Source organism: Trematomus bernacchii, unplaced genomic scaffold (assembly GCF_902827165.1).
Source record: "Trematomus bernacchii unplaced genomic scaffold, fTreBer1.1, whole genome shotgun sequence".
NCBI lineage: Eukaryota > Metazoa > Chordata > Actinopteri > Perciformes > Nototheniidae > Trematomus > Trematomus bernacchii.
Window position 1 is genome coordinate 5,760,437 of NW_022987839.1, and position 26,656 is coordinate 5,787,092.

General features: G+C 38.5%; 1 protein-coding gene across 1 annotated transcript in view; it reads left to right on the forward strand.

Moving 5' to 3' along the window:
- The window catches only part of LOC117500349 (DNA ligase 1-like), a 30,614-nt gene extending 11,044 nt beyond the window's left edge, over positions 1–19,570 (forward strand). The window contains exons 5-15 of the mRNA XM_034153206.1: positions 4,324–4,416; positions 7,295–7,390; positions 8,705–8,780; positions 9,788–9,837; positions 11,885–11,957; positions 12,504–13,157; positions 14,436–14,538; positions 15,794–16,020; positions 17,311–17,372; positions 17,572–17,616; positions 18,406–19,570. Coding sequence (XP_034009097.1) covers positions 4,324–4,416; positions 7,295–7,390; positions 8,705–8,780; positions 9,788–9,837; positions 11,885–11,957; positions 12,504–13,157; positions 14,436–14,538; positions 15,794–16,020; positions 17,311–17,372; positions 17,572–17,610 — 1,473 coding nt within the window. The 3' untranslated portion in view covers positions 17,611–17,616; positions 18,406–19,570. The remainder of the gene's footprint in view (positions 1–4,323; positions 4,417–7,294; positions 7,391–8,704; positions 8,781–9,787; positions 9,838–11,884; positions 11,958–12,503; positions 13,158–14,435; positions 14,539–15,793; positions 16,021–17,310; positions 17,373–17,571; positions 17,617–18,405) is intronic.
- The last annotated feature ends 7,086 nt before the right edge of the window (positions 19,571–26,656 follow it).

Consider the following 26,656-nt stretch of genomic DNA (forward strand, 5'->3'; position numbering starts at 1 on the left):
TGAACATTAGAGCATGGAGACATGTCACAGTAGAGACACTACATACTGATATGAACCTGAACATCAGCAGGAGAGGACTCTTTAAAGTAGAGACACTACATACTGATATGAACCTGAACATCAGCAGGAGAGGACTCTTTAAAGTAGAGACACTACATACTGATATGAACCTGAACATCAGCAGGAGAGGACTCTTTAAAGTAGAGACACTACATACTGATATACACCTGAACATCAGCAGGAGAGGACTCTTTAAAGTAGAGACACTACATACTGATATGAACCTGAACATCAGCAGGAGAGGACTCTTTAAAGTAGAGACACTACATACTGATATACACCTGAACATCAGCAGGGAGAGGACTCTTAAAGATGAGACACTACATACTGATATACACCTGAACATCAGCAGGAGAGGACTCCTTTAAAGTACACCTACATACTGATATACACCTGAACATCAGCAGGAGAGGACTCTTTAAAGTAGAGACACTACATACTGATATACACCCTGAACATCAGCAGGAGAGGACTCTTTAAAGTAGAGACACTACATACTGATATACACCTGAACATCAGCAGGAGAGGACTCTTTAAGTAGAGGACACTACATACTGATATACACACCTGAACATCAGCAGGAGAGGACTCTTTAAAGTAGAGACACTACATACTGATATACACCTGAACATCAGCAGGAGAGGACTCTTTAAAGTAGAGACACTACATACTGATATACACCTGAACATCAGCAGGAGAAGACTCTTTAAAGTAGAGACACTACCTACTGATATACACCTGAACATCAGCAGGAGAGGACTCTTTAAAGTAGAGACACTACATACTGATATACACCTGAACATCAGCAGGAGAGGACTCTTTAAAGTAGAGACACTACATACTGATATACACCTGAACATCAGCAGGAGAGGACTCTTTAAAGTAGAGACACTACATACTGATATACACCTGAACATCAGCAGGAGAGGACTCTTTAAAGTAGAGACACTACATACTGATATACACCTGAACATCAGCAGGAGAGGACTCTTTAAAGTAGAGACACTACATACTGATATACACCTGAACATCAGCAGGAGAGGACTCTTTAAAGTAGAGACACTACATACTGATATACACCTGAACATCAGCAGGAGAGGACTCTTTAAAGTAGAGACACTACATACTGATATACACCTGAACATCAGCAGGAGAGGACTCTTTAAAGTAGAGACACTACATACTGATATACACCTGAACATCAGCAGGAGAGGACTCTTTAAAGTAGAACACTACATACTGATATACACCTGAACATCAGCAGGAGAGGACTCTTTAAAGTAGAGACACTACATACTGATATACACCTGAACATCAGCAGGAGAGGACTCTTTAAAGTAGAGACACTACATACTGATATACACCTGAACATCAGCAGGAGAGGACTCTTTAAAGTAGAGACACTACATACTGATATACACCTGAACATCAGCAGGAGAGGACTCTTTAAAGTAGAGACACTACATACTGATATACACCTGAACATCAGCAGGAGAGGACTCTTTAAAGTAGAGACACTACATACTGATATACACCTGAACATCAGCAGGAGAGGACTCTTTAAAGTAGAGACACTACATACTGATATACACCTGAACATCAGCAGGAGAGGACTCTTTAAAGTAGAGACACTACATACTGATATACACCTGAACATCAGCAGGAGAGGACTCTTTAAAGTAGAGACACTACATACTGATATACACCTGAACATCAGCAGGAGAGGACTCTTTAAAGTAGAGACACTACATACTGATATACACCTGAACATCAGCAGGAGAGGACTCTTTAAAGTAGAGACACTACATACTGATATACACCTGAACATCAGCAGGAGAGGACTCTTTAAAGTAGAGACACTACATACTGATATACACCTGAACATCAGCAGGAGAGGACTCTTTAAAGTAGAGACACTACATACTGATATACACCTGAACATCAGCAGGAGAGGACTCTTTAAAGTAGAGACACTACATACTGATATACACCTGAACATCAGCAGGAGAGGACTCTTTAAAGTAGAGACACTACATACTGATATACACCTGAACATCAGCAGGAGAGGACTCTTTAAAGTAGAGACACTACATACTGATATACACCTGAACATCAGCAGGAGAGGACTCTTTAAAGTAGAGACACTACATACTGATATACACCTGAACATCAGCAGGAGAGGACTCTTTAAAGTAGAGACACTACATACTGATATACACCTGAACATCATCAGGAGAGAATATCTCTCTCACCTCAGGCTGCGTTCCAACCTTTTTTAAACACGCTGTAGTGCAGCCTCTTATCAAAAAACAGAACCTTGATCATTCTGTTCTCTCCAACTTTAGACCTATTTCTAAGCTGCCCTTCCTGTCTAAAGTCCTAGAGAAAGTGGTGTTAGCGCAACTGCAGTCGCACCTTGTTTTAAACTGCATATCAGACATTTTTAAAAAGCATAACATATCTTACCATTGCTTTGCAGATGATCTGCAGGTATACCTGCCTATAAAAGCAAATAAGGAATCTAGGATTGCCTTGCTTAGCTGTCTGAAAGACATAAAATTATGGATGGAAATCAACTTCTTGACTCTCAACGAAAACAAGACAGAGATTATAATATTTGGACAGTCTGAACTCCTGGATGGCTTTAATAGTGTACTCGGCCCCTTAGCCTCCTAAATCTTGGAGTAATCTTTGACAACTGTTTTAAATTCGACAAACAAATAAGCTCAGTTGTCAAGACAAGCTTCTTCCAGCTGCGGCTTCTGGGGAAGGTAAAGGCCTATCTTCCCAGTAAGGAATTTGAACAGCTAATCCACCTATTTATAACGTCTCGCTTAGACTATTGTAACTCCCTGTATATTGGTGTTGATAAGTGTTTGACCCGTCGCCTGCAGCTGGTCCAAAATGCGGCTGCACGCCTTCTTACTGGGAAGAGACGTTATGACCACATCACACCCGTTTTGGCAGACCTTCATTGGCTTCCTGTCAGTTACAGGATCCAGTTCAAGTACTTACTTGTTGTTTTTAAATCATTGCATGGACTGGCACCACATTACCTGTCTGAGTTGTTGCACCGCCATGCTCCAGCTAGAGCACTGCAATCAGCTCAGCAAAATATGTTGGTGGTTCCTCGGTGCAGGAAAAAGACCCGAGGTGACAGGGCTTTCAGTGTTGCAGCTCCCAGACTGTGGAACAGCCTCCCAGTACATATCCGGACTGCTGAGTCTATTGAACTTTTTAAATCTCAGCTAAAAACTCACCTCTTTGCACTGGCTTTTAATACTAGTTGAACATTACATTTTTACATTTGTATGTGTTTTTTAAAATATTTTTCTAGTTATTGTGCTTTTTATCATGTTTTTAATTATTGTTTTATTATTGTACTCCCATTGTGTTATTTAATATTTATTGCCTGTACAGCACTTTGGTCAACTGAAGGTTGTTTTAAATGTGCTATATAAATAAATAAAGATTGAGATTGAGATTGAGGAGAGGACTCTTTAAAGTAGAGACACTACATACTGATATACACCTGAACATCAGCAGGAGAGGACTCTTTAAAGTAGAGACACTACATACTGATATACACCTGAACATCAGCAGGAGAGGACTCTTTTAAAGTAGAGACACTACATACTGATATACACCTGAACATCAGCAGGAGAGGACTCTTTAAAGTAGATACACTACATACTGATATACACCTGAACATCAGCAGGAGAGGACTCTTTAAAGTAGAGACACTACATACTGATATACACCTGAACATCAGCAGGAGAGGACTCTTTAAAGTAGAGACACTACATACTGATATACACCTGAACATCAGCAGGAGAGGACTCTTTAAAGTAGAGACACTACATACTGATATACACCTGAACATCAGCAGGAGAGGACTCTTTAAAGTAGAGACACTACATACTGATATACACCTGAACATCAGCAGGAGAGGACTCTTTAAAGTAGATACACGACATACTGATATACACCTGAACATCAGCAGGAGAGGACTCTTTAAAGTAGAGACACTACATACTGATATACACCTGAACATCAGCAGGAGAGGACTCTTTAAAGTAGAGACACTACATACTGATATACACCTGAACATCAGCAGGAGAGGACTCTTTAAAGTAGAGACACTACATTCTGATATACACCTGAACATCAGCAGGAGAGGACTCTTTAAAAAGCAGCTTTCAAATGTGTATTTTTTTCTTTAAACCTAGTTTTTTTTAAACACCTACCTGTTCATGTTTGCAGTCAGCTCCAGTAGAAGAGGCATCTGAAGCGGCAGGGGAAGAGGTCGAGCCCAGAGCAGCCCTGACCCCCGGAGAGGAGCAGAGGGAGACGCAGGTTAGTGACCCGGGATCAGAGAGGGCAAAAGTGCACACATCCTTTACTCAAGTAGAAGTACAGATACTCGTGTTTTAAAATACTCTGGTAAAAGTAGAAGTACTGACTAAACTTCTTTACTCAAGTAAAAGTAAAGAGGCTTTAAAATGTACTTCAGTAAAAAGTACCCATAAGTAGCAGCTGTTTTAAAGAGTACCTGACCTCCCTTTATATTAATAGAACAATAATGTCATTGTTAGCTAATGAATGTTTCCATGCTGAACAACGGCAACATGACAACGTTTTCATTGGTCCCTCTTCTTTAGAGAAGACCAGGAAATGATGGATACACGGATCGTGTTCAAATCAATAGGCACGCAATGACTCTAAATAATAATGATCACGCCACCAAACACACATTCAAACTAAAGGAACCAGCCTGTTTGGGAAATGTAAGAAGTAGAAAGTACAGGTATTTGTGTTCAACATGTAAGAAGTAGAAAGTACAGGTATTTGTGTTCACAATGTAAGAAGTAGAAAGTACAGGTATTTGTGTTCAAAATGGAAGAAGTAGAAAGTACAGGTATTTGTGTTCAACATGTAAGAAGTAGAAAGTACAGATATTTGTGTTCACAATGTAAGAAGTAGAAAGTACAGGTATTTGTGTTCAAAATGTAAGAAGTAGAAAGTACAGGTATTTGTGTTCACAATGTAAGAAGTAGAAAGTACAGGTATTTGTGTTCAAAATGTAAGAAGTAGAAAGTACAGGTATTTGTGTTCAACATGTAAGAAGTAGAAAGTACAGGTATTTGGGTTCAAAATGTGAGAAGTAGAAAGTACAGGTATTTGTGTTCACAATGTAAGAAGTAGAAAGTACAGGTATTTGGGTTCAACATGTAAGAAGTAGAAAGTACAGGTATTTGTGTTCAAAATGGAAGAAGTAGAAAGTACAGGTATTTGGGTTCAAAATGTAAGAAGTAGAAAGTACAGGTATTTGAGTTCAAAATGTAAGAAGTCAAAGGTCAAAAGTCAAAGAAACATGTACTTAAGTATTTGTACTCCACTACTTCCCACCTCTGCCTGGGATCAGTCACAGGTGTGTGATCGTGTAAGACTCTTACTCCAACAAACACGTATTACTTAATATTTCAAGTGTTTTACCGAAAAGTGCTGCTAAGATGTTCTGATCAGTTTATTTATTTTTAAAAGTTAATGAAGCTTTCAAACGGATTTCTTTCACACACATTTATTTAATTTCCCTCGTACAGAAATCAGAATCAGAAACCTTTATTGATTTACTAAATTATTATTTTTTAATATGTTTTGTTGCTGGTTTTTAGAATGACGTGAATAAAAGATAAACGAAATGAAAATATTTATATGAACATAACAAGTTAAAGTAAAATCAATATCAGAAAACTTTATTAAATTGCTTCTATTTATTTTATTTTATTCATTTTGGTTTGGTTTCTTATTTTTAGAATAAAGTAAAGTAGGAATGTGTAATACTAAGACAAAAATACTATTAATAAAATACAAGTTATGGTAAAACTGTGCACATGGTACTAAAATATACACTGTGTATATTACAATATAAACAGTGTTAGTATGAATGAAACCAAGGAGAGAATTTCTATCTATCCTTTTTTTAATTATGATTTTCAACCTTCCTGAGTAACTGGTGTCCAAGATGTTAAATCGTCCTCCATTTGAGACACCAAGCAGCTCTGTTGAATATCAACCTTCTTCAAACCAAACGGCTCCGACGGTTCAGAAAGAAGCAGAAATGTTAATCAGTTTTATTCACGACTCATAAAAACGTCAGTATTTGTTGTTTCCTGGCAGAGCCTCGGCTCCCCTCTGCACATCTGGAACTGATCACAGATTGGACTGCGAGTCGCTGCATTGTTTGAGCTTTTAGCTCCCAGTAAGAAACAGTGAAGACACGCCGTCTGATTTGCTGAGTCATCTAGTTTTATAAGAATATTCTGGCTTGTGGGAAGCTTTTCTCGGAGAACCATAGCTGTCATTGCTCTAAATAAATATGACCCGTTTGTCTTTTACAAGATGGTCAATCCCTGAAAGTGTTTTAAATACGAGTGATCTGGGTGACTTTCTGTAAAAACAGTTTGAATCATTGTGTTTCTGACCTGAGGTCGAGGCGGGGTGGGGATGGGGGGAGGGATGTTAAAATAGAAAACTGAAAGTGGGCATTATGTTTCTGTCCCTTTCTTATTCTGTAATTGTATATTTTGTACTTTTAATGCTCAATAAAATATATTTAAAAAAAGGGTTAAAAAAAACAGTTTGAAATATCACCATAAAATGTCCACTTTATCCAAACCCCCGCACATTTACCTTGTTAACACAATATCTCTGATTGTTGGTGCCATTTTGAAGTGTCAAAACATTACTTTTTAACGCTTTCCATGCGTTTATCATAGAATAATTCATGGTGTATTTCATTGCAGGCCTTATTTTCTTGCCCATTCTTCTGTGCTAAAAACAGTGTGCACACCATGTTAATTGGAAAAGCAGCAACATTTCATTAAACAAATATATCAATTGAACTACTGTCTGGTATATCGTTGAACTTCCATACATGGCTCTCGACAATGTACTTGTGCAAAGGCCTTTTAATTACCTACGTCTTAGTTGTTCTTATATTCGGTTTTATGTGTAATTTCTGTGGATAATGTTTTCTAAACTGCAGCCTGACTTCTCAATGTCTGTGTTTCCAGACTTTGATAACTAAAGCGTTATCACAACCAACACAACTAAAGAGTAAAGCTATGGAATAACCACGCTCTAATCTAAACTAAAATCTATGCTTTATTCTCTGCTTTTAAACTTGTTTTGTTTTATGTGTCATCTTGTCTTCTCTCTGATTTCCTCTCAGGAGTCAGAAGCAGCCACAGATGAAGCCTCTGCATTGGAGCAGACAGCTGTCAATCAAACTGAAGCCTCAGAAGAAGGGGAGGTCAGCGCTGCGGAGGTAAAGCACTGGTTGATATTTCAAGGTTCAAGGTGTACAGTAGCTACAGTGTGGTTATGGCAATGAACATCTTAGGTCCCGAGCTCCTCCAACAATGCAACACATTATATAAAAGGACACAAGACAACTAAATAACAATAATAATACAAAAATAAAACTATTGGAAATGAAACAGAGTACGACACATTTGAATACAAATAGTGCAGGTGGAAGAAACTGAATGTATTGGACAGTGAAATACAATTAACTATTATGATAATACATTTAATCAATTCCAAAGATGCAAAAACGAAAGAAATGCAGGAGCTAGAGACACGGCAGCCATCTTGCCTTCAGGGTTTACCAAATAGTATTTTATTTCTTTACATTTTAAGTTTATGTTGAGGTTTTTCGAATGAAGTTTTGAATATCTATTATACCCCCAAAAATGGCCTCAAACGAAATCCTCGATTTGAACGCAGCGATTCAACAGATTGTATTAGTTGCTGTTTATTTAGTTAATGTTACTTGTCAGTTTGGTTAACATAAATACATTTAGTCACCCGGCTTTATTCCCAATATGTTGTTAGATTGCTGCTGGAAGGCCCCGTTGATACAGTCACAAGGATAAGGGTGGTTTTGGCGCAGTGGGTTAGAGCGTTGATCATCAGATCAAGGGGCGTTGGTGAACTTCAGTTCGAAACCCGCCGCGGCCGCCACTGCGTCAGGCCGTTGTGTCCTTGGGCAAGACACTTCTCCCTAATTTGCTCCTGTGGGTAATGTCCACAGTAATGACATGTCTAATATGTGTAATTGTAAAGCGCTTTGAGCACCTGCAAAAGCGCTCTAATAAAAAATGTGATGCATTATTATTATTATTATTATTATTAAGGATAAACAGTACAAAATATATATCATGAGATTTAAACATAATATGGATTTAGGAAATTATACTTATTTTTTTTAATATATATTTGAACTTTCCAGTAGTTATTGAAAAAGTCTGAAAGGCAGCCAGCTCTGGAATCAATTTCTACACATAGTTTGTTCATAATAAACGCAATGAATAGACATTTAAATCTTGATTTGGAATTCAAGTGTCAACGTTATCAAACTATTTGGTACAGCCCCTTTGACATTTATATATTTCTTAATATATTGGCAACAGAACTTTTATTTTTTAATCCATTTTGGGGCCTATAGCAAATCATATAGAATTGAATCATCATCATTACAGTGCCAATACATTCAGATTTTAAAGAGTTCACGTACCAGTTAAAAAGGGAGAAATGAAGCGTTCTGCAGACGTTGTTGACCTGTTGATTCCTCTCGCAGCCGACCGAACCCGACACTACAGAGGCTCAGGAGACCAATGAGCAGCAGGAGGAGGCTGAAGCCCCGCCCCCTGCAGGTATGAACGGCCAATCAGATGTCAGATGTAGCTCTTAACATGTTATGTATGGAATCTCTTTCTCAGGAATCACAAGCTGTTGAGAGGAAACGCCTCAGAGCTGCTCACCTTAGAGAGCATTTTAACAGATCTAAACAGGAAGTATAGAGACAGGTGTTAATAGATTTCTGGATGTATAACACATGTAGAATTTTTGACAATAAAGCTGACTTTGACTTTGACTAAAGATCTGAAGCTAACAACTCATATTTTAATTCATTCAACTGCAGATTGGATAAGATTGCATCTACTTTAAAGGTCACCTATCATGCAAAATCCACTTGTTCATGTCTTGTATACATCAACATGTGTCCCCTCTGTGTAAAGAGACTATAAAAACCTGTCTGAAAATGAGCTGATCAGGTTTTGGCCACTTTATGATGTCATCACGATGTGTTGGCTTGTGTAACCATTAGCCAATCACCAACCAAGGTAACCCCCCACCTTATCACCTGAATCTCCTCCTAGAGCACCATTGTGTTCTTTTTAACCAAATATCTCTCAGCACTTTTGAAACAGGGCTGAAACAGAGGGGATTATGGGTAATGCAGCAATGATCTGTTTGGTGTTTGGAGCCAAACACTTCAGAGACATGTTCTGTATATATCTGAGACCTGTGATATATTGATGAAAAACAGTATGATAGGGGACCTTTAATGATCCTAAACTGGGCAATAGTTTTTTAACAGCAGCATGTTTACAAGGCAATATGAATAGAGACTTTTTCTCAGCAGAGATCTCGACTTATATGTCAATATGTTTCTGACTGACTCAACATTTGCTAGTTGCTAAATTGAATTGCAATCATTTCTGGAACATAGACACCATTTATTGGCTCCACCTGTCCTAATGTGGGCATGGTAAGTCGACATCTCTGCCGTGAAAAAAGCTCGTTATCAAAGTTAATTCAGACAGAAATACTTTAGATAAACTTTATGATTGAATAATAGTGTTTTCATCTTTTTCAGACCCTGTTTCTGAGAACCCACAAGAAGAGGTAGAGGAGGAGACATCTAAGGTACGCTAGTTTCAGGGCTTGTATTTATTATATTAACAAAGGATAGTCTTGCTAGGACATTTTGATAATTAAAGTAATACTAGTTTGTGTAAATGTGTGTTACGTTCCCTACTGATCTAGGGGTAAAGGTTGAGTAACAACATGTATGATAACCTGGGTCGCTCAGGTGAACCCAGGTGAGATGCAGACTTCCTGTTGGAGGGTTTGATAACACACTCCCCTACACACTTGTTGGATTGGATGCCCAAATGTAGGGGTAGGATGTAGGGCAGGGGTGTCCAAACTACGGCCCGGGGACCATTTTGAATCGGCCCTCAGCTAATTCAAAAAGTATAATGACTTAAGTATAATAAACTTCTGCTTGTCTTATATTGTACTTCTTAATATATATGTTCAAATATATGACACAGTAGTTAATAGGCCCAATTTTCAAATAAATTCAGTCATTTAAAGTTGAAAACATGTTCTAACAAATCTAAGTTGATAAGAAAAAATCCCAATGACTTATTTCCATAACAAGCTTCAAATAGACGCTTCATATTTCCTCTTATCAGCAATCTGAGGCTTCTGTTTTAAGGAATGTGCTGCTAACAAGATAAATGAAACCCTCTGGAGAGCTGGGATTTAGGCTGTTTTTTTGTCTTAAAGCATTTGAAAGTATCAAGAATAATTTGCCTACATTTGATTGATTTCGCTGACTTATAACTCAACTTATGAGGCAATAAACCTGACCTCTAGTGAGTGCCGAGCAGCCCTTCTTATATTTTTCTGTATGTGGCCCCTCAGTGAAATAAGTTTGGACACAGCTGGTGTAGGGGGAGGTTTGGAATTGGGCCAGAGACTTCTTCTTCTTCTTTGGTGTTTCACGGCAGGTGCATCCCTAGTGTTTGGGATTTTCTTTACGGTTCCTCACACTTTTTAAAGTCTTTCCATCTGATCAGACTTTCTTAAAAAACTAAATATCATTTCCCTCCCCTGAGTTCTTTCTCCACATTCAAATACATTTCCAAGTTTGTCCTCCACTCTGTCCTGTCGTCGCTGGGTTTGTTTCCTGCATGACAAAAAGACGTGTTCGCCTGTTTCATTCTCATTGCATTTATCACACAACCCTGTCGGATGTTTTCCTTTTTTGAAAAGTGTACTATTAAGATTGCCGTGTCCAGTTCTTAACCTGCTCATCACCACTTGACCTTTCCCCCTTATCTCATAAAACCCCAACCTTGTTTTGTATTGAATATAGATGCTATTATTTTATGGCGGTCGGCAAACAACTTTTAGGTGCTTTTCCCGCCACCTTCTGGAATGGAGTGTGGATCAGCTAATCTAAACTCTTAATATATTTTTTTTAAAAACCTAAATCCTGCCCTGAATGCTACATCCCCTGAACTCCTTCTCAAAATCTCTACTATATTTAATCCCGTTTGATTTCTGTTCAGTGCTTCCTTGGTAGTATACGTTCTTGATGGTATTTGGGACACAGCAAAGAAATGTGCTCCACTGTTTCAGAATGACCACAATATTCACATTTGCATATTTTTTCATAATGAATAATGGGTTATTTCGCCCCGTGTCACCAAATCTCATTCTTGAAATGATGTCCTCATTTCTTTTGAATACTATGAAGATGTCTGCCCTTATCTCCTCTGTTCCATTCGTCCTGCCATTTCTTTTTACGTATATTTCACATTCATACTATCTTGTCTTCTCCTTGTTGCCAACTTTGCACATGTATCTGCCAGTTCATTTCCCTCCAGCCCAATGTGTGCAGGGATCCAGATGAAATAGGTTTCCCCTCTCACTTTGATAGTTTGGCTTTGATTGAGAGAGACAGCTGCAGCTCCTCAGCCTTTGTGCAGGTGCTGATGAGTGATTTGGAGCAGCTGAGGGAGGCAATCAGACACACACACACACACACACACACACACACACACACACACACACACACACACACACACACACACACACACACACACACACACACACACACACACACACACACACACACACACAGCTCAGTGTGTTAAATCTCCTGTCTGTGTTTCTTCAGGACGGTGACCTTGCATCCCCGCTGGCAGCTGAAGACCGGACCAAGTCCCCCGAGGATCCCGACACTGAAGCCGGTAACACGTCGAGTACAGGATGCTTTATCGTATCCAAAATGGGAAACCAACTTTTGAAAGAGATTTATTTCAACCAAAGCAAACGTTTGAATCTTAAACTTTTAACGGGTAAATAACGGTTGAAAGGTTTTTTCAAATGACAAATGGCAAAGTACTCTGTCAACCTAAACACACAGTAGCCTATTCTCTCTTTTACTTAATGAATAACTTGCAGATTTCTTGACTTATGGTCATTTCTATTTATCTCCTTAATGTCTGTATCCACTAGGAGTTAATATACTATTTTCTATTGTTTTCAAGTCAAGAAACCGAAAGCATTTGGTGATTAAAGCACGGTGTACTGACGGAGAGGTTATATTGGCACCTGCCTGTGTGTGTGTTTTCTTAATTTACGAAAACACACATTGTGTCATTTTGTTTTAACATTTTTAGCTTCCTGTTTCTGCGTTGATGGACATGTTTGTAATGTTGTGACTGCTTCCTTTGTGTTCATGTGTGCTGCAGAAACAGAGAAGAAGATCTTGAATTGTTATTTTTGTTCTTCAGAAAAAGCAGCTATGGCGGAGCAAGTAGAGCCAGAAGCCTCCATCATCCTCAACATCTCTGAGGAAGACGAGGCTGTTACTCCGAAGAAGAAGAGGAAAAGGAAGAGCAAAACCGATGCAGACACGCCGACGGAGGAAACACCGAGCCCAGACGCGTCCACACCAGATACAGCCAGCTCTGTGAGCGGCAAGAAGAGAAGGAGAACCAAGAAGATACCTGAGGAGGAGGCCGAGGAGGAGGAGAAGGAGGAGGAGAAGGAGGAGAAGGAGGAGAAGGAGGAGGAGGAGAAGGAGGAGGAGAAGGAGGAGAAGGAGGAGGAGAAGGAGGAGGAGGAGGAGAAACAAGAGGAGGAAATGCCTCAGGCCACTCCATCGAAGAAGAAGGGTAAGAAAAGGAAAATGGAGCCGGATGCAGTGGAAGAGGCAACTCCCGTCACTCGTTCAGCAAATCAAATTAAAAAGAAAAAGAATCAAACAAAAGATGTTGTGGTGGAGGAGAGCGAGGTTGCTGTGGAGGAGGAGGAGGAGGGTCTCGTGAGTCCAGCTGAAACCACAGAGGAGAAGAAGAAGAAGAAGAAGGGGAAGAAGGTGGTGCAGTCTGAGGACCAACCAGCAGGGGGCGATGCAGAGACGGAAAAGGAGCCGGAGACAACAGGTAGTCAGAAAATATGCTAAAATATATATTTAACTTCAATAGATAATAATAATAATCCATAGCATTTATTTTAGAGCTTTTCCAAGAGCTCAAAGCATATACAGTATACATTACATTATATATAAGCTTACACATCTTCCGGCGCAGACTAAAAACTCATCTCTTTCGACTCCACTTCGAGCGATAGAATTTCTAACAAAGCACTTATATACTAATATCTAATATATACTTATCTAAAGCCAGTTGAGTAGCACTTGAAATGTTTCGGCTCTATGAAACCTGATGTACTTATACGATTCTGTTTTCTTCTAGTTTGTATCTTCCTGGTCGAATGCACTTATTGTAAGTCGCTTTGGATAAAAGCGTCAGCTAAATGTAATGTAATATATATTAGACATGTGATACAGCAATACTCAATATCTCAAGGCTTTCTTACCCTTTTAATGATCAATAGACGTTGATTGAAGTACTAAACTTCAGTTCAATTTTGAAGTTTTTGACGTGAGTATTTTCATTTCCGGCTACTTTATACGTCTATATCATGAAATAAATGTTATTACATTTATCTGGAAGTGTTTTTAGTTTCTTTTCAGATTAAAGATTTACACCAAAAAGCCAAGATAGTAATGTATAAAGAGTATGGTAGTTAAAATGATCTCCACCTTGAGCGGCTGCAACATTAACAGTGTTGTTATCGTAATTAAAATGAGATATTAAAGCTGCAGGTCAGATGTTGGGCTTCTTGGATGATGATCCTGTTTCTTGCAAATTGCGTGAAAAAGTTGCCACAAAATCGCACGTTTGTTTAATAAAAACCATGCAGTCTATTATGAAAACTCACATTGTTAAGGTCTTAAGATCGTGCCTACTTAACTTTAAGTTCATCGGGGGTTCATTTGTAAAATAAGTTTAAAAGTACAGCACCTTTTTAAATGGAAAAGACGGCCTAATATTCAACATGTCTAACCTGATAGAGACTTTTTTTGTTCATAATACTACAAACTGTTATACATATAGTGAAAACGCGCCCATACCCACATCAGATGTATATGTTGCGATGTTTGCAGCTTATCCGGAGCATGTAAAACCTCTCAGAAATGTGATTTATTTGCATGAAGTTCATTATATACACAACAGTTTCTATAGGGTCTTCGTTGACCCTAATTATAATATATGATACGGTAGTTTTACAATAACTGGGGCAATTCTGCGGCCTAATTCAACCTAAAGTAAATGATCTGAATACTAATCACGTTCTCTTTTCCTAACTGTTTTCAGACGCAGACGCCTCTCTGCTCTCGTCGGGCAAAAAGAAGAAGCGTCTCAGGAAGAAACTGAGTCTGAAGAAGAGACAGAGGATCCAGAAGAAAGAGGAGAAGAAGTAAGTTCAATATCTTCTGCTTTTATTCATCACAAAATGACATATGACGATTAGACATTTGAAGCTTCCTCTGAAGCCATCGATAGAGGCTTTAAAGGACACTCAGAACAGCCCTTAAACCTTTATTATTTTTAAAGTGCATGTAGTTAAGTTTGAGATTCATTTAAAACATGTCAACACATTTAAATGTTGTTTTCTTTTACATTTTTATGTCACACACAAAAAAGCAAAGCATTGGAAAAGTCAAACATTTCCAACAAAATTGCAGAAAAACTAGGAAAAATAAATACCTTTACTATAGTAATGCCCAAAAGCCTGTTCTTTATTCATAGAATATAAAAAAATATATATATTTGATATCCATAATATAACTTAACAGTATTAAAGGTCACCTATCATGCTATTTTTAGGCAATAGCATAGGTCTCAGATATATAAAAATATATAAAAAACATGTCTATGAAGTGTTTTGCTCAAAGACCAAACAGATCACCCATTGTAGCCATGCCTCATATACCTCTATTTCACTTCCTGTTTCAAAAGTGCTGATTTTGGGTATAAAGCTTTAAAAAAAAATAAGAAATTGATAAAAAATAAAAAGGTGGGGGCTGAGCTCATGCGGGACCCGGCAGCTACTGTCTAAACTAAATGCTGCGGTGATGAAACGCCATATCATGGATTATCAAGGATTCTTTCTGAAACAGTATGGAGCTCAAAGGCTTTCTCTCTTGCCGGTTATACCACAAGGTGAGTTCCTTTTTATTTCCTGCTTCTTCACACACATGCTCTCCAGTACAGGTTAGCTCTGAGTGTTAGCGATGCTAATGTAAACACCGACCATATTACGTCCAAAACAGTCGCGCATTGTTTCTGATAGCAACGTTTCTAATAGGGCCGTGGATCCACAATTCTGATATTACGTCATATCGGACGCAAATCTGGATCAGCTCCGTTGTTCCCCCGTTTTTAGAGATTTGGGTACGGAGGAAAAGAGAGAGGGTTTTATTTTCTGACGCTGCGTGAGTTCCCTGACACACCGGGGACACAAAAGTGCATTTTGATGATAGCTCCCCTTTAAGGACGCTTCAAACTAAAATGCAGTGTCTCTTTTTTGGTTATCCGTATAAAAGAAGATTAAAAAATGATTATATTTTCAATAAAAAGGGAAAAAATAGATGCTTAAATGTCTTTAGGCAACGTATAACAAGAATAATATGGCATTTATATAACATTTACCATCCCCCCCCCCCCCCCAGACAAAAGCAGGTTCAGACAGAGGAGGAACCAAAAGAAACACCAAAGAAGAAGAAGAAGAAGGGATCGGTGACGGAGGATGAGAGCGAGGCGGTGAGCGCTGAGCTTCCTGAAGTCGACTCCACTCCACTCTCAAAGAAGAAGAAGAAGAAGATGATGAAGAGTGAGGAAGAGGAGGAGACTGCAGAGACCCCCGACACTGTGAGCCCCGACGTTTCTGCAAAGAAGAGTAAGAGACTTTCTGATTGTCATTTTCATATTTATTCTATTTTCCATAGGGCTGAGGCGTACTATGATGTTCATCGAGTCATTATTACGTTAGATAATGGAGGAAGTTTCCCCCGATCAAAACTCATCCTTCACATTTGAGATTTTAGTTTTTAAGGATTAACAAATCATTTAAATAATAATAATTGTAATCTCAATCAATCACATTTATTTAAAAGCACATTTTAAGAACAACCCACGTTGACCGAAGTGCTGTACAGAACAGAGCAGGTAGCCAACACAACCTTTCATAAAATAAACACCGACGTAAACAATAATACACACAGCTCAAATAAACAAATACATAGCCATAAGCACTTTCAGCCGGATAGGGAGTCAGATGCTAGGGAATACAAGTGTGTGTGTGTGTGTGTGTGTGTGTGTGTGTGTGTGTGTGTGTGTGTGTGTGTGTGTGTGTGTGTGTGTGTGTGTGTGTGTGTGTGTGTGTGTGTGTGTGTGTGTGTGTGTGTGTGTGTGTGTGTGTGTGTGTGTGTGTGTGTGTGTGTGTGTGTGTGTGTGTGTGTGTGTGTGTGTGTGTGTGTGTGTGTGTGTGTGTGTGTGTGTGTGTGTGTGTGTGTGTGTGTGTGTAGCCTGGATTTAAAGCAGTTTAGGGGCTTAGGAGGTCTTTATACACAAACGAGACAAGTCTAAAATCAGTTCTGAAGCGCACTAAATTGTTTCTGTGTTGAGAAGTTATTTTGAGTGACAGTCATGTATATAGTTCTTAATATTTAAGGTGTTTGGAGCTGTATCTTTGCACTATTGTGTTCAAATGTAACTTAGTCGCTATAAAGACATATTTAAAATGACACGAGTACCACTCTGAGCTGGAGCATTACCCCTTATACATTCAATGCAATTCAAAGGTGTTATTGGCATATGCACATGAGCTACAGTGTAGACATGGTAGTGAAAGTCTTCTGACCTGAGCTCCTCCAACAATGCAACATATATAATAAAATATAATATAAAAAGTATTGCAAAAAGTCTGTATACATGTCATTAGAATATGATATGTACAAGAACAGAATATGAAATTAAATAATGTAAATGAAATACGTGTTTAATGCGGTGATAACTATTTATACAAATGAGTATATTGCAAAGTGACAAACAGGAATGTGTATCGGGGCACTTTACAGAGCTTAACATATGAATGATTCAGATTGTATATAGATTTTTAAAAAGGCATGTCTTTTTAGAGGACACATAATAACTTCATGATGTACTAATATTCACGTTTTGTCCGCAGAGAAGAACAGACTAAAGGCAGAGCCGGCTGCAGAGCAACAAACTCCTCAGGCTTCTTCTACGGTAAGAAACCCAAACGTCTCACTTTCTATAACAACACTGTCATATCTAATAATCTAATGTCCATGTTTGACTGCAAAGAAAGATAACATTTGGGCACAAAAGTCTTCTTTTAAGTGTAAAAAAACCTGCACCAGCTTTGTCCCACAATAATTCAGCATTTCTACATGAATTTATAAAACCTTCTTTCTTACATTTCCAGAAAAAGAAATCCCCCAAGAAGAAGATATCCTCTAAATAAATCTGGGTAAGTTTGACGTTTACGAGTTGTATCACTTGTTTCTTAAAGGGTTTTGTGGTATTATATATCTTAGGTTTCAAAATGAGCTGCGTAAAGTTTGTCCCTAATGTTGAAGGATGCTCATTGTGGATCGTCTTGTAATTAAAAACCTTGGTCTAAATGGAGACCTTCAAGTTCATCATAAATGAATATATTATGAATTATTTTCAAATACTTGGACAGAGTATACTATGACCCTAACATTAGATATTAGAGCTGCAATAGCATGTCATATTTTGGTCTGCTTGGACAATGTGCATGTACACTTGTAAAAAGTTACCACAAAATCGCACGTTTGTTTCATTAAAACCATTCAGTCTATTATGAAAACTCACCTTGTTAAGGTCTTAAGATCGAGCCGACTTAACTTAGAGTTGATCGGGGTACATTTGTAAAACAAGTAAAAAAGTACAGCGCCTTTTTTAAAATGGAAAAAACAGCCTAATATTCAACATTTCTGAATTCCTGTTGAGTATTTTTCTAACCTTTTTAAAGAGACTTTTTTTTTGTAAATGTCCACATAGTACATATAAATACCAATTTTATACATAAAGGTGGAACGCGTGGGGGCGGTACCAAGTCATTAAGCCACGCCCACAAACAAGAACCGTATCAGATGTATTTTTGTGAATATTTTTCGACATACTACACTAGGACTTCTTGTAGACTCGGAGGTAAAAAAAATGCAATTTGGGCGTTATGATTGATTTTCCTTTAGTGATGACTAACGAGGATTTTTTTTCATCTGTTTTTCAGACGCCAGCGGACGCCATTTCTTTCCTGGACTATGAGCCAATAAAACCAACCGGACAATCTGAACAACGCTTGTGCCTTTTACTCCTGATTGTTCTGTCTGAGATGAATGTGTTTCTGAGAGTGTTTCAATGTCTAACTGCTCTTAAAATACTGTGAAAACAATAGGTTTCACATGAACGTGCAGTTTTATTTTCAAAGACAGGAAGGGGACAAGGTGATTCGTACTGAATTTATTTACCATTGATGGGGTTTTGGGGGGGGGATTTAAACTTTTTTTTTTATGACAATATAATGGCCAATTGTATTTTAAACTCTTAAACAGCTTTCTGATTTACTTTTTTAATGAAAGCTGTGTCAAATTTAAAGTTTAGTATAACTCATTAAATATTTCTTGGACTTGTAATTGTCCAAAATGTACCCAAAGTATTTCTTTCCTTTCTTTCTACAACAGACGCCAAACTTTACTTTGAATGTTGTACTTAAATCAAAGGGCAAATTAGGATGATAAAAGGCTTCAAATCAAACCTTTAATAACCCAATTACAATCCATCAGAACCCAAATATTATCAGTAATGAACTGAAAAACAACAGCAAATGTTTGGAGTAGCACTTGCTTTAATTAAAGGATTACTCATCATTCGATTGATTCGTTGTTTGAGTTATCCAAAGTGATAATTGACAACATGAAGTGGACCTGTTTGTGATATAATTAATGTTATATTACAGTTTGTGATGTCCTGTTTTCCCACAACATCATCCACACTCTGTTGGTCACGGATGAGCTTTGTACTGCTCATACAGTGTTGGTAAAAATGTGAATAAAACATTTCAATATGTCACGTTTTTAGAATAGTTCTTAATGGTGTCAACGATGAACTTTTTTCTATGTTTTTTGAGCTTTGAGGTAAAAAAAAAAAAAGTTGTTACTCAGTATTGTTTTAGAATAGAAACTCATGTTACGTAGGATTTGTTTTTTAGTTTTCTTTCATGAAGCTGTGAAATGTTGGGTTTTGTTTACACGTTTCTTATTCCCATGAACTATTATCTATGCATCTGATGAAATGTGGTTGCTAGGCAGGAATTTTGTCATTACTTTTATTTGTATGTGCTGTTATTGAGGACCAACATGTGTGTGAGACAAAATAAAACTCTGTAACAGCTTTCATTTTGTAGTTGTGTTTTTTTCTATCTATTACTTACATGGCTTAGTTGAATACTCGATTCTGATTGGTCAATTTGGACATTTCAGGGGCAATATGACAGTACAGACCACTGTTAAGCACTATAATGACCGTTGTTAAAGAGGTTAAAAGGCGGAGCGCTGGAGGTCAGATAAATGAACAGAAGAAGACAGACAGGTTCTTATTATACATCCATGTTGTCGTCCGCTGTATAGAAAACTAGTTTCCCCACAGCAGCAGACGCACATTTATGACGTCCGCTGGCGCATCATAAACACGTCGGATAGAGAAAGTGCAGTCGGATTCTCTAAAGCACCGCAGTCTCTTCTCCTAAGTCCTTTTGAATTCTCCTATCCACTATCCCTTAACCCCGTGACGTTTCACACAGAGGTCAAGGGATAGACGATAGGGATAGACGATAGGGTTAGACGATAGGGTTAGACGATAGGGATAGACGATAGGGATAGACGATAGGGTTAGACGATAGGGATAGACGATAGGGATAGACGATAGGGATAGGGATAGACGATAGGGTTAGACGATAGGGATAGGGATAGACGATAGGGTTAGACGATAGGGTTAGACGATAGGGATAGGGATAGACGATGGGGTTAGACGATAGGGATAGACGATAGGGATAGACGATAGGGTTAGACGATAGGGATAGACGATAGGGTTAGACGATAGGGATAGACGATAGGGTTAGACGATAGGGTTAGACGATAGGGTTAGACGATAGGGATAGACGATAGGGATAGGGATAGACGATGGGGTTAGACGATAGGGATAGACGATAGGGTTAGACGATAGGGATAGACGATAGGGTTAGACGATAGGGATAGACGATAGGGTTAGACGATGGGGTTAGACGATAGGGATAGACGATAGGGTTAGACGATAGGGTTAGACGATAGGGATAGACGATAGGGTTAGACAATAGGGTTAGACGATAGGGATAGACGATAGGGTTAGACGATAGGGATAGACGATAGGGTTAGACGATAGGGATAGACGATAGGGTTAGACGATAGGGATAGACGATAGGGTTAGACAATAGGGATAGACGATAGGGATAGACGATAGGGTTAGACAATAGGGATAGACGATAGGGATAGACGATAGGGTTAGACGATAGGGATAGACGATAGGGTTAGACAATAGGGATAGACGATAGGGTTAGACGATAGGGATAGACGATAGGGTTAGACAATAGGGATAGACGATAGGGTTAGACGATAGGGATAGACGATAGGGTTAGACGATAGGGATAGACGATAGGGTTAGACGATAGGGATAGACGATAGGGTTAGACGATAGGGATAGACGATAGGGTTAGACGATAGGGATAGACGATAGGGTTAGACGATAGGGATAGACGATAGGGTTAGACGATAGGGATAGACGATAGGGTTAGACAATAGGGATAGACGATAGGGTTAGACGATAGGGATAGACGATAGGGTTAGACGATAGGGATAGACGATAGGGATAGACGATAGGGTTAGACGATAGGGATAGACGATAGGGATAGGGATAGACGATAGGAGCTGATTTTTGGACTATTCGACTGCAGCCCTCTCCTTTCGTAAAGGAAGATCCAGTGTTTCCTAAGCTAAAGGAGGTTATAAAGAAAGTTTCAAACCTCCTTTCCTATCATCTAGAGCAGGGCTATTCAATTAGTTTGGAATGGGGCCGGTTGATGAAAATGATCCAAAGCAAGGGGCTGGGAAAAAGATGGCTTGAAATATGATCAATCATATTAAGAGCTTCAGATACAGTAAATACTACAACAGCATAGTGGAGTGCATATATTGTGTTTAATTAAATCAAACAACATAGCCTCAAGGCCTTTATAGATCTAAATGGCTCAGAACTCAGTAGGCCTACATGTGAAGCTAATGTAACCATCAACATCATTCCATTTGATTTAATTTAGGTGAAATTATCTAATCATTCACGCAGAGATGCAATAAGTTGTCACTACAGTAGCTAGTAGGTGGGTTCGAAACCCGAGCCCGCCGAAGTTTTCAGGCAATGTCTTCCCCTCTATCTCTCAATGTAACACCCTCTCTGGAATAAAGGCACCCAAAAAGAAGAGAAAAAGTAGAGTAGTGTTTCAGGACTTGTTAGTGGAAACTGAACAGACTGGGACAAATGGTAGTAAACCTTGGGTCCCTTGAAAGGCGCTATATAAATCCAAGCTATTATTATTATTATTAAATGGTATGACAAGTACATTTGAGTAAATAGATGTAACCAATCTTTTTCAGATTTCACACCACAGAAAGTCACAACGATTCATAAAACCCTGGATATCATAATTGAGCATTTTTAGGGCTTTTAAAAGATTCGTTTTTAGACATTGTATTACCAATCAATGCGTGAATTTCACATTAATGAATTCAAATATTCTGTTATCACTTGACACCAGACTCTAGTTGCTTCAAATTGCGATGAATTGGAGACGTTTTTAAACTCTGATTCACTTACAGTCAGACACTTTGCAGATCAGCCACGTGTAGAGTGTGACAAGCTCCAGTAAAGCGTGAATCTGTGTAATCTAACATTCATTTTTCTCACGGAGACAAGTGAGAGATTATCGGCATGAATGATTTCTGTTACACAAAACCAATTATGTATAATTACGGGAAAGATTGGTGATGAGATGGAGAGGTGGGAGAGCAGCCGGCAGCAGAGATAACAGCTTCGGGAGGAAAACTGATGTAAGAGCAGGAGAGTTTCACTGTTTAACAACCTGAACACCTTCAGCTTGAATCAGCACCACTGGAAGTACATTTAAGGCAAGATTTCATCTGTGCAAAGTATTCCATTAGCTGATTGGAAAGAGCATTTTTAACTACGTGTTTATACAACACTGCAATGTCAACAGCACACTTTTTCTGGATTACTGACTCTTTGTTAAATCATTTTAACCCTTAGATGCACGAGTGACTGGACCCTACACTCTTCCATAAGTGGGTCTAAAAGGACCCGTATTAGAATAATATGTGTTTTTATGCCATTTTTGTCATTTTTGGTTAAGAAAAATCTCTTGTATAATATTTAGTATTATATTTTGGTTTACACTAGAAATATTTTATATTTAATTTTTCACTATTTATAATTTTAGAAATTTCTTTTACATTTTGAAAAAAAAACGTTTTCCCATAGGACTCCATATAAAATGCATGCGGGTCATTTTTGACCCACTTATGGAAGCTTGGGGTACTAATACAAAAACTACAATTTCTTAAAATGTAAATTAAAAATTTGAATGGCATGAAATCCAAAACATGTTTTTTGAGGAATAGCTGGAATATGAAATTATACATTTTTTAATTACAAAGATACTTCAAGAAAACCACCTCACCGGGTCCAAAAAGACCCACTTATGGAAGCTTGGGGTAGTAATACAAAAACTACAATTTCTTAAAATGTATAAAATGTAAATTTAAAATTAGAATGGCATGATATCCAAAACATGTTTTTTGAGGAATAGCTGGAATATGAAATGATAAAAAAATGTAATTACAAAGATACTTCAAGAAAACCACCTCACCGGGTCCAAAAAGACCCACGTATGCATCTAAGGGTTAAAGTATTTTAGTATGAGATCATTTCAGTTTTATTTCAATGGCTTCCATGACATGTGACTATATATAATACTACACTACACAAAGTGCTGCTTTGACTTGGAGTCATATGAGATGAGAGAAATCAATAATTTTTCATAAAAAGCTACATGTCCTACTTGTCAGGTGTGGTACTGCATGGTGTGTTATTAGGAGTCATTAGGTAACAGATGACATTTCAATTGCTTTTTGGGGTTTTCCCTCTCCTGTAGTGTGTTATATCGCTTTTTGTAAATGGTCTGCAAAGACTAAAATCCATGAGTTTCTCTCCGTTGGACTCATTTGTTTACTTCCTGAACATAATGACATCACTATGTAACACTCACGTTTCTATTGGCTAGCGCACTAACACATTATACGTGATAGGCTAAGGGGCGGGACATCTCTAAGCGGTTGACCAATCACAACAGAGCCGGCCAGCTGACCAATCAGAGCAGACTGGGCTCTGGTTTCAGACAGAGGGTGAAAAGAGGTGCTGCAGCACAGGCAGTATGAGACAAATAAAGAGCTTTTTGAACATTAAAGCATGGAGACATGTCCCAGTAGAGGTGGGAAGTAATGGAGTACAAATACTTTGTTACTGTACTTAAGTACATGTTTCTGGTATCAGTACTTTACTCCACTACTTATTTTTCTGACGACTTTTGACTTTGACTTCTTACATGTTGAACACAAATACCTGTACTTTCTACTTCTCACATTTGGAACTCAAATACCTGTACTTTCTACTTCTTACATGTTGAACACAAATACCTGTACTTTCTACTTCTTACATGTTTAACACAAATACCTGTACTTTCTACTTCTTACATGTTGAACACAAATACCTGTACTTTCTACTTCTTACATGTTGAACACAAATACCTGTACTCTCTACTTCTTACATTTCCCAAACAGGCTGGTTCCTTTAGTTTGAATGTGTGTTTGGTGGCGTGATCATTATTATTTAGAGTCATTGCGTGCCTATTGATTTGAACACGATCCGTGTATCCATCATTTCCTGGTCTTCTCTAAAGAAGAGGGACCAATGAAAACGTTGTCATGTTGCCGTTGTTCAGCATGGAAACATTCATTAGCTAACAATGACATTATTGTTCTATTAATATAAAGGGAGGTCACGTACTCTTTAAAACAGCTGCTAGTTATGGGTACTTTTTACTGAAGTACATTTCAAAGCCCTCTTTACTTTGACTTGAGTAAAGAAGTTTAGTCAGTACTTCTACTTTCACCAGAGTATTTTAAAACACGAGAATCTGTACTTCTACTTGAGTAAAGGATGCGTGTACTTTTGCCCTCTGGTCATAGAGACACTAAATACTGATATGAACCTGAAAATGAGCTTAATATTTCTACAAAAACAGATGCATCTACAGACATCCTAAAAAGATGTTTAGAGATGTTCACCTTCAGCAACATATTGAGCTCCTCTACAAACCACACGCCTCCTCTGGAGCGAAACAAAGCACAAACCCCGTCAGAGCTGTAATAACTGGCAGTAATTAAAGCTCATTTCACGCCGCTGCAGTTTGTGAAGCTGCACGCGTCGAGCTCTTCGTCAAAATGAGTTTGGATGCTGAGGAGAAAGCACACCTGTCAATCAAAGCACAACACTGACAGAGGCTGTAAGGCTAAAAGATCATGTCTGATGGTTTGTTTTAACATATAGCTAATTATCTTAGCAATTTGGATTTGATTTATTATTCAATGATGCAACAATAAGTTTGGAGATATTCTGAGCACTGCAGGTTTTATTTTAGGTTTCACTCAAACACACATTTTCTTACCATATTACATGAAGTCTGTTAGAGTCTTTGTGTCCATCCTCTGTACAACATGGCTCATGCTGCGTTTAAAAGAGTGCATTTTTTAATCCATCAGAATTACAGACGTCCAGCAGGGAGCAGTATTACTCTATGTGTGTGTGTGTTTTAAAGTGTGTGTGTGTGTGTGTGTGTGTTAATGTGTGTGTGTGTGTGTTAATGTGTGTGTGTGTGTGTTAATGTGTGTGTGTGTGTGTTAATGTGTGTGTGTGTGTGTTAATGTGTGTGTGTGTGTGTCAGAGATTTGTTTGTCCTGCTGAATGAGTTTGCTGGCTGTCATTAGAGCAGCGGAGCAGGGAGCAGTGTTACTGCGTGTGTGTGTGTGTGTGTGTGTGTGTGTGTGTGTGTGTGTGTGTGTGTGTGTCAGGATTCCCTCTGTAGCTGCACTGAGTTAACTTTATCCATGCGGCTCGTTCTCCGTCTGTCTCTGTGCAGCTTTCTATCTTTTGTGTGTGTTTGTTTGTGTGTATGTGTGTGTGTGTGTGTGTGTGTGTCTGTGTGTGTGTGTGTGTGTGTCTGTGTGTGTGTGGTGTGTGTGTGTGTGTGTGTGTGTGTGTGTCTGTCTGTCTGTCTGTCTCCAGGAAGTGACTGGATCATCACAAAGTCTGCAATGATTTAGTCAAAAGATAAAAACATGATCACTTTTCCACCCATATGTCATCCTCTAATCCTGCTGAGGTGTTTTGACCACCAAGTTCCTTTGCTGACACTAACCCATAATGCATCTGTTTGAAACCCAAACCCAACAGCAGGAAGCCCCTCCTCTCTGCCGCTGAGACCCTCAAGTTATATGTTCTGCTGTTTAAATGGACTGTTCAGGGATTCTGCGTGCACTCAAATGTGCAGATAGTAAAGTAGACGTATCTCCCCTGAGCCTGGGAGACATTACTCATGCCAGTGTGTGAATATGTTGTGTATATGTATGTGTGTTTTTATCAGAGCCCTGCAGGCATTATATTTACTGTACATATGGATCACTGTCTGACAGCTCGCTCTATATTAAACCTGTTTATTTCCGTCCGTGTCTCTGAATAATCCTTAAGCTGCAGCAGCGCTCTCCTCTCAGCCAGCGTGACTCTCAGGTGTGTTGTGTTGAATCTCCTCTTAAACATTTCCTGTGTAATGTTGCTTTCTTTCACGGAGGAGATTTAATCTGGAGGCTTTGCGTTGTTGTTCAGCTAAAATGGACTAATATCAAAGTTTGCCACAATTGCAGCAGCCTCTCAATATGGATTTGATATCTACACCTTTGAACAGTTTATTTGGGTTCTGGATGGAAATGGTCCACAGATGAAAACATATTCTGTGGAGTATAACACTTATTTTTACAGCTCAAAGAAAGGAGTTTTCTGAGTTGAAGGTTGAAACCAATTTATTTTGGAAAACAATTATTGCCGCAAACCATTACAAAGTGGCACAACACAAGAGGAAATGGGGAAAAAAGATAGTTAGCGCAAGGTGAGATTATATAGAAGAATAAGTATGTCATTATTAAGCATGTCACCTGTGTGTTTCAGAGCTTTTGAAATGTGGAAGGGGATCATATTGATTTAGAAGGGAGAGAACACGGGGATTTTAGCCTTTGCAGACCATTTACATGCACACCAATCTATACCTT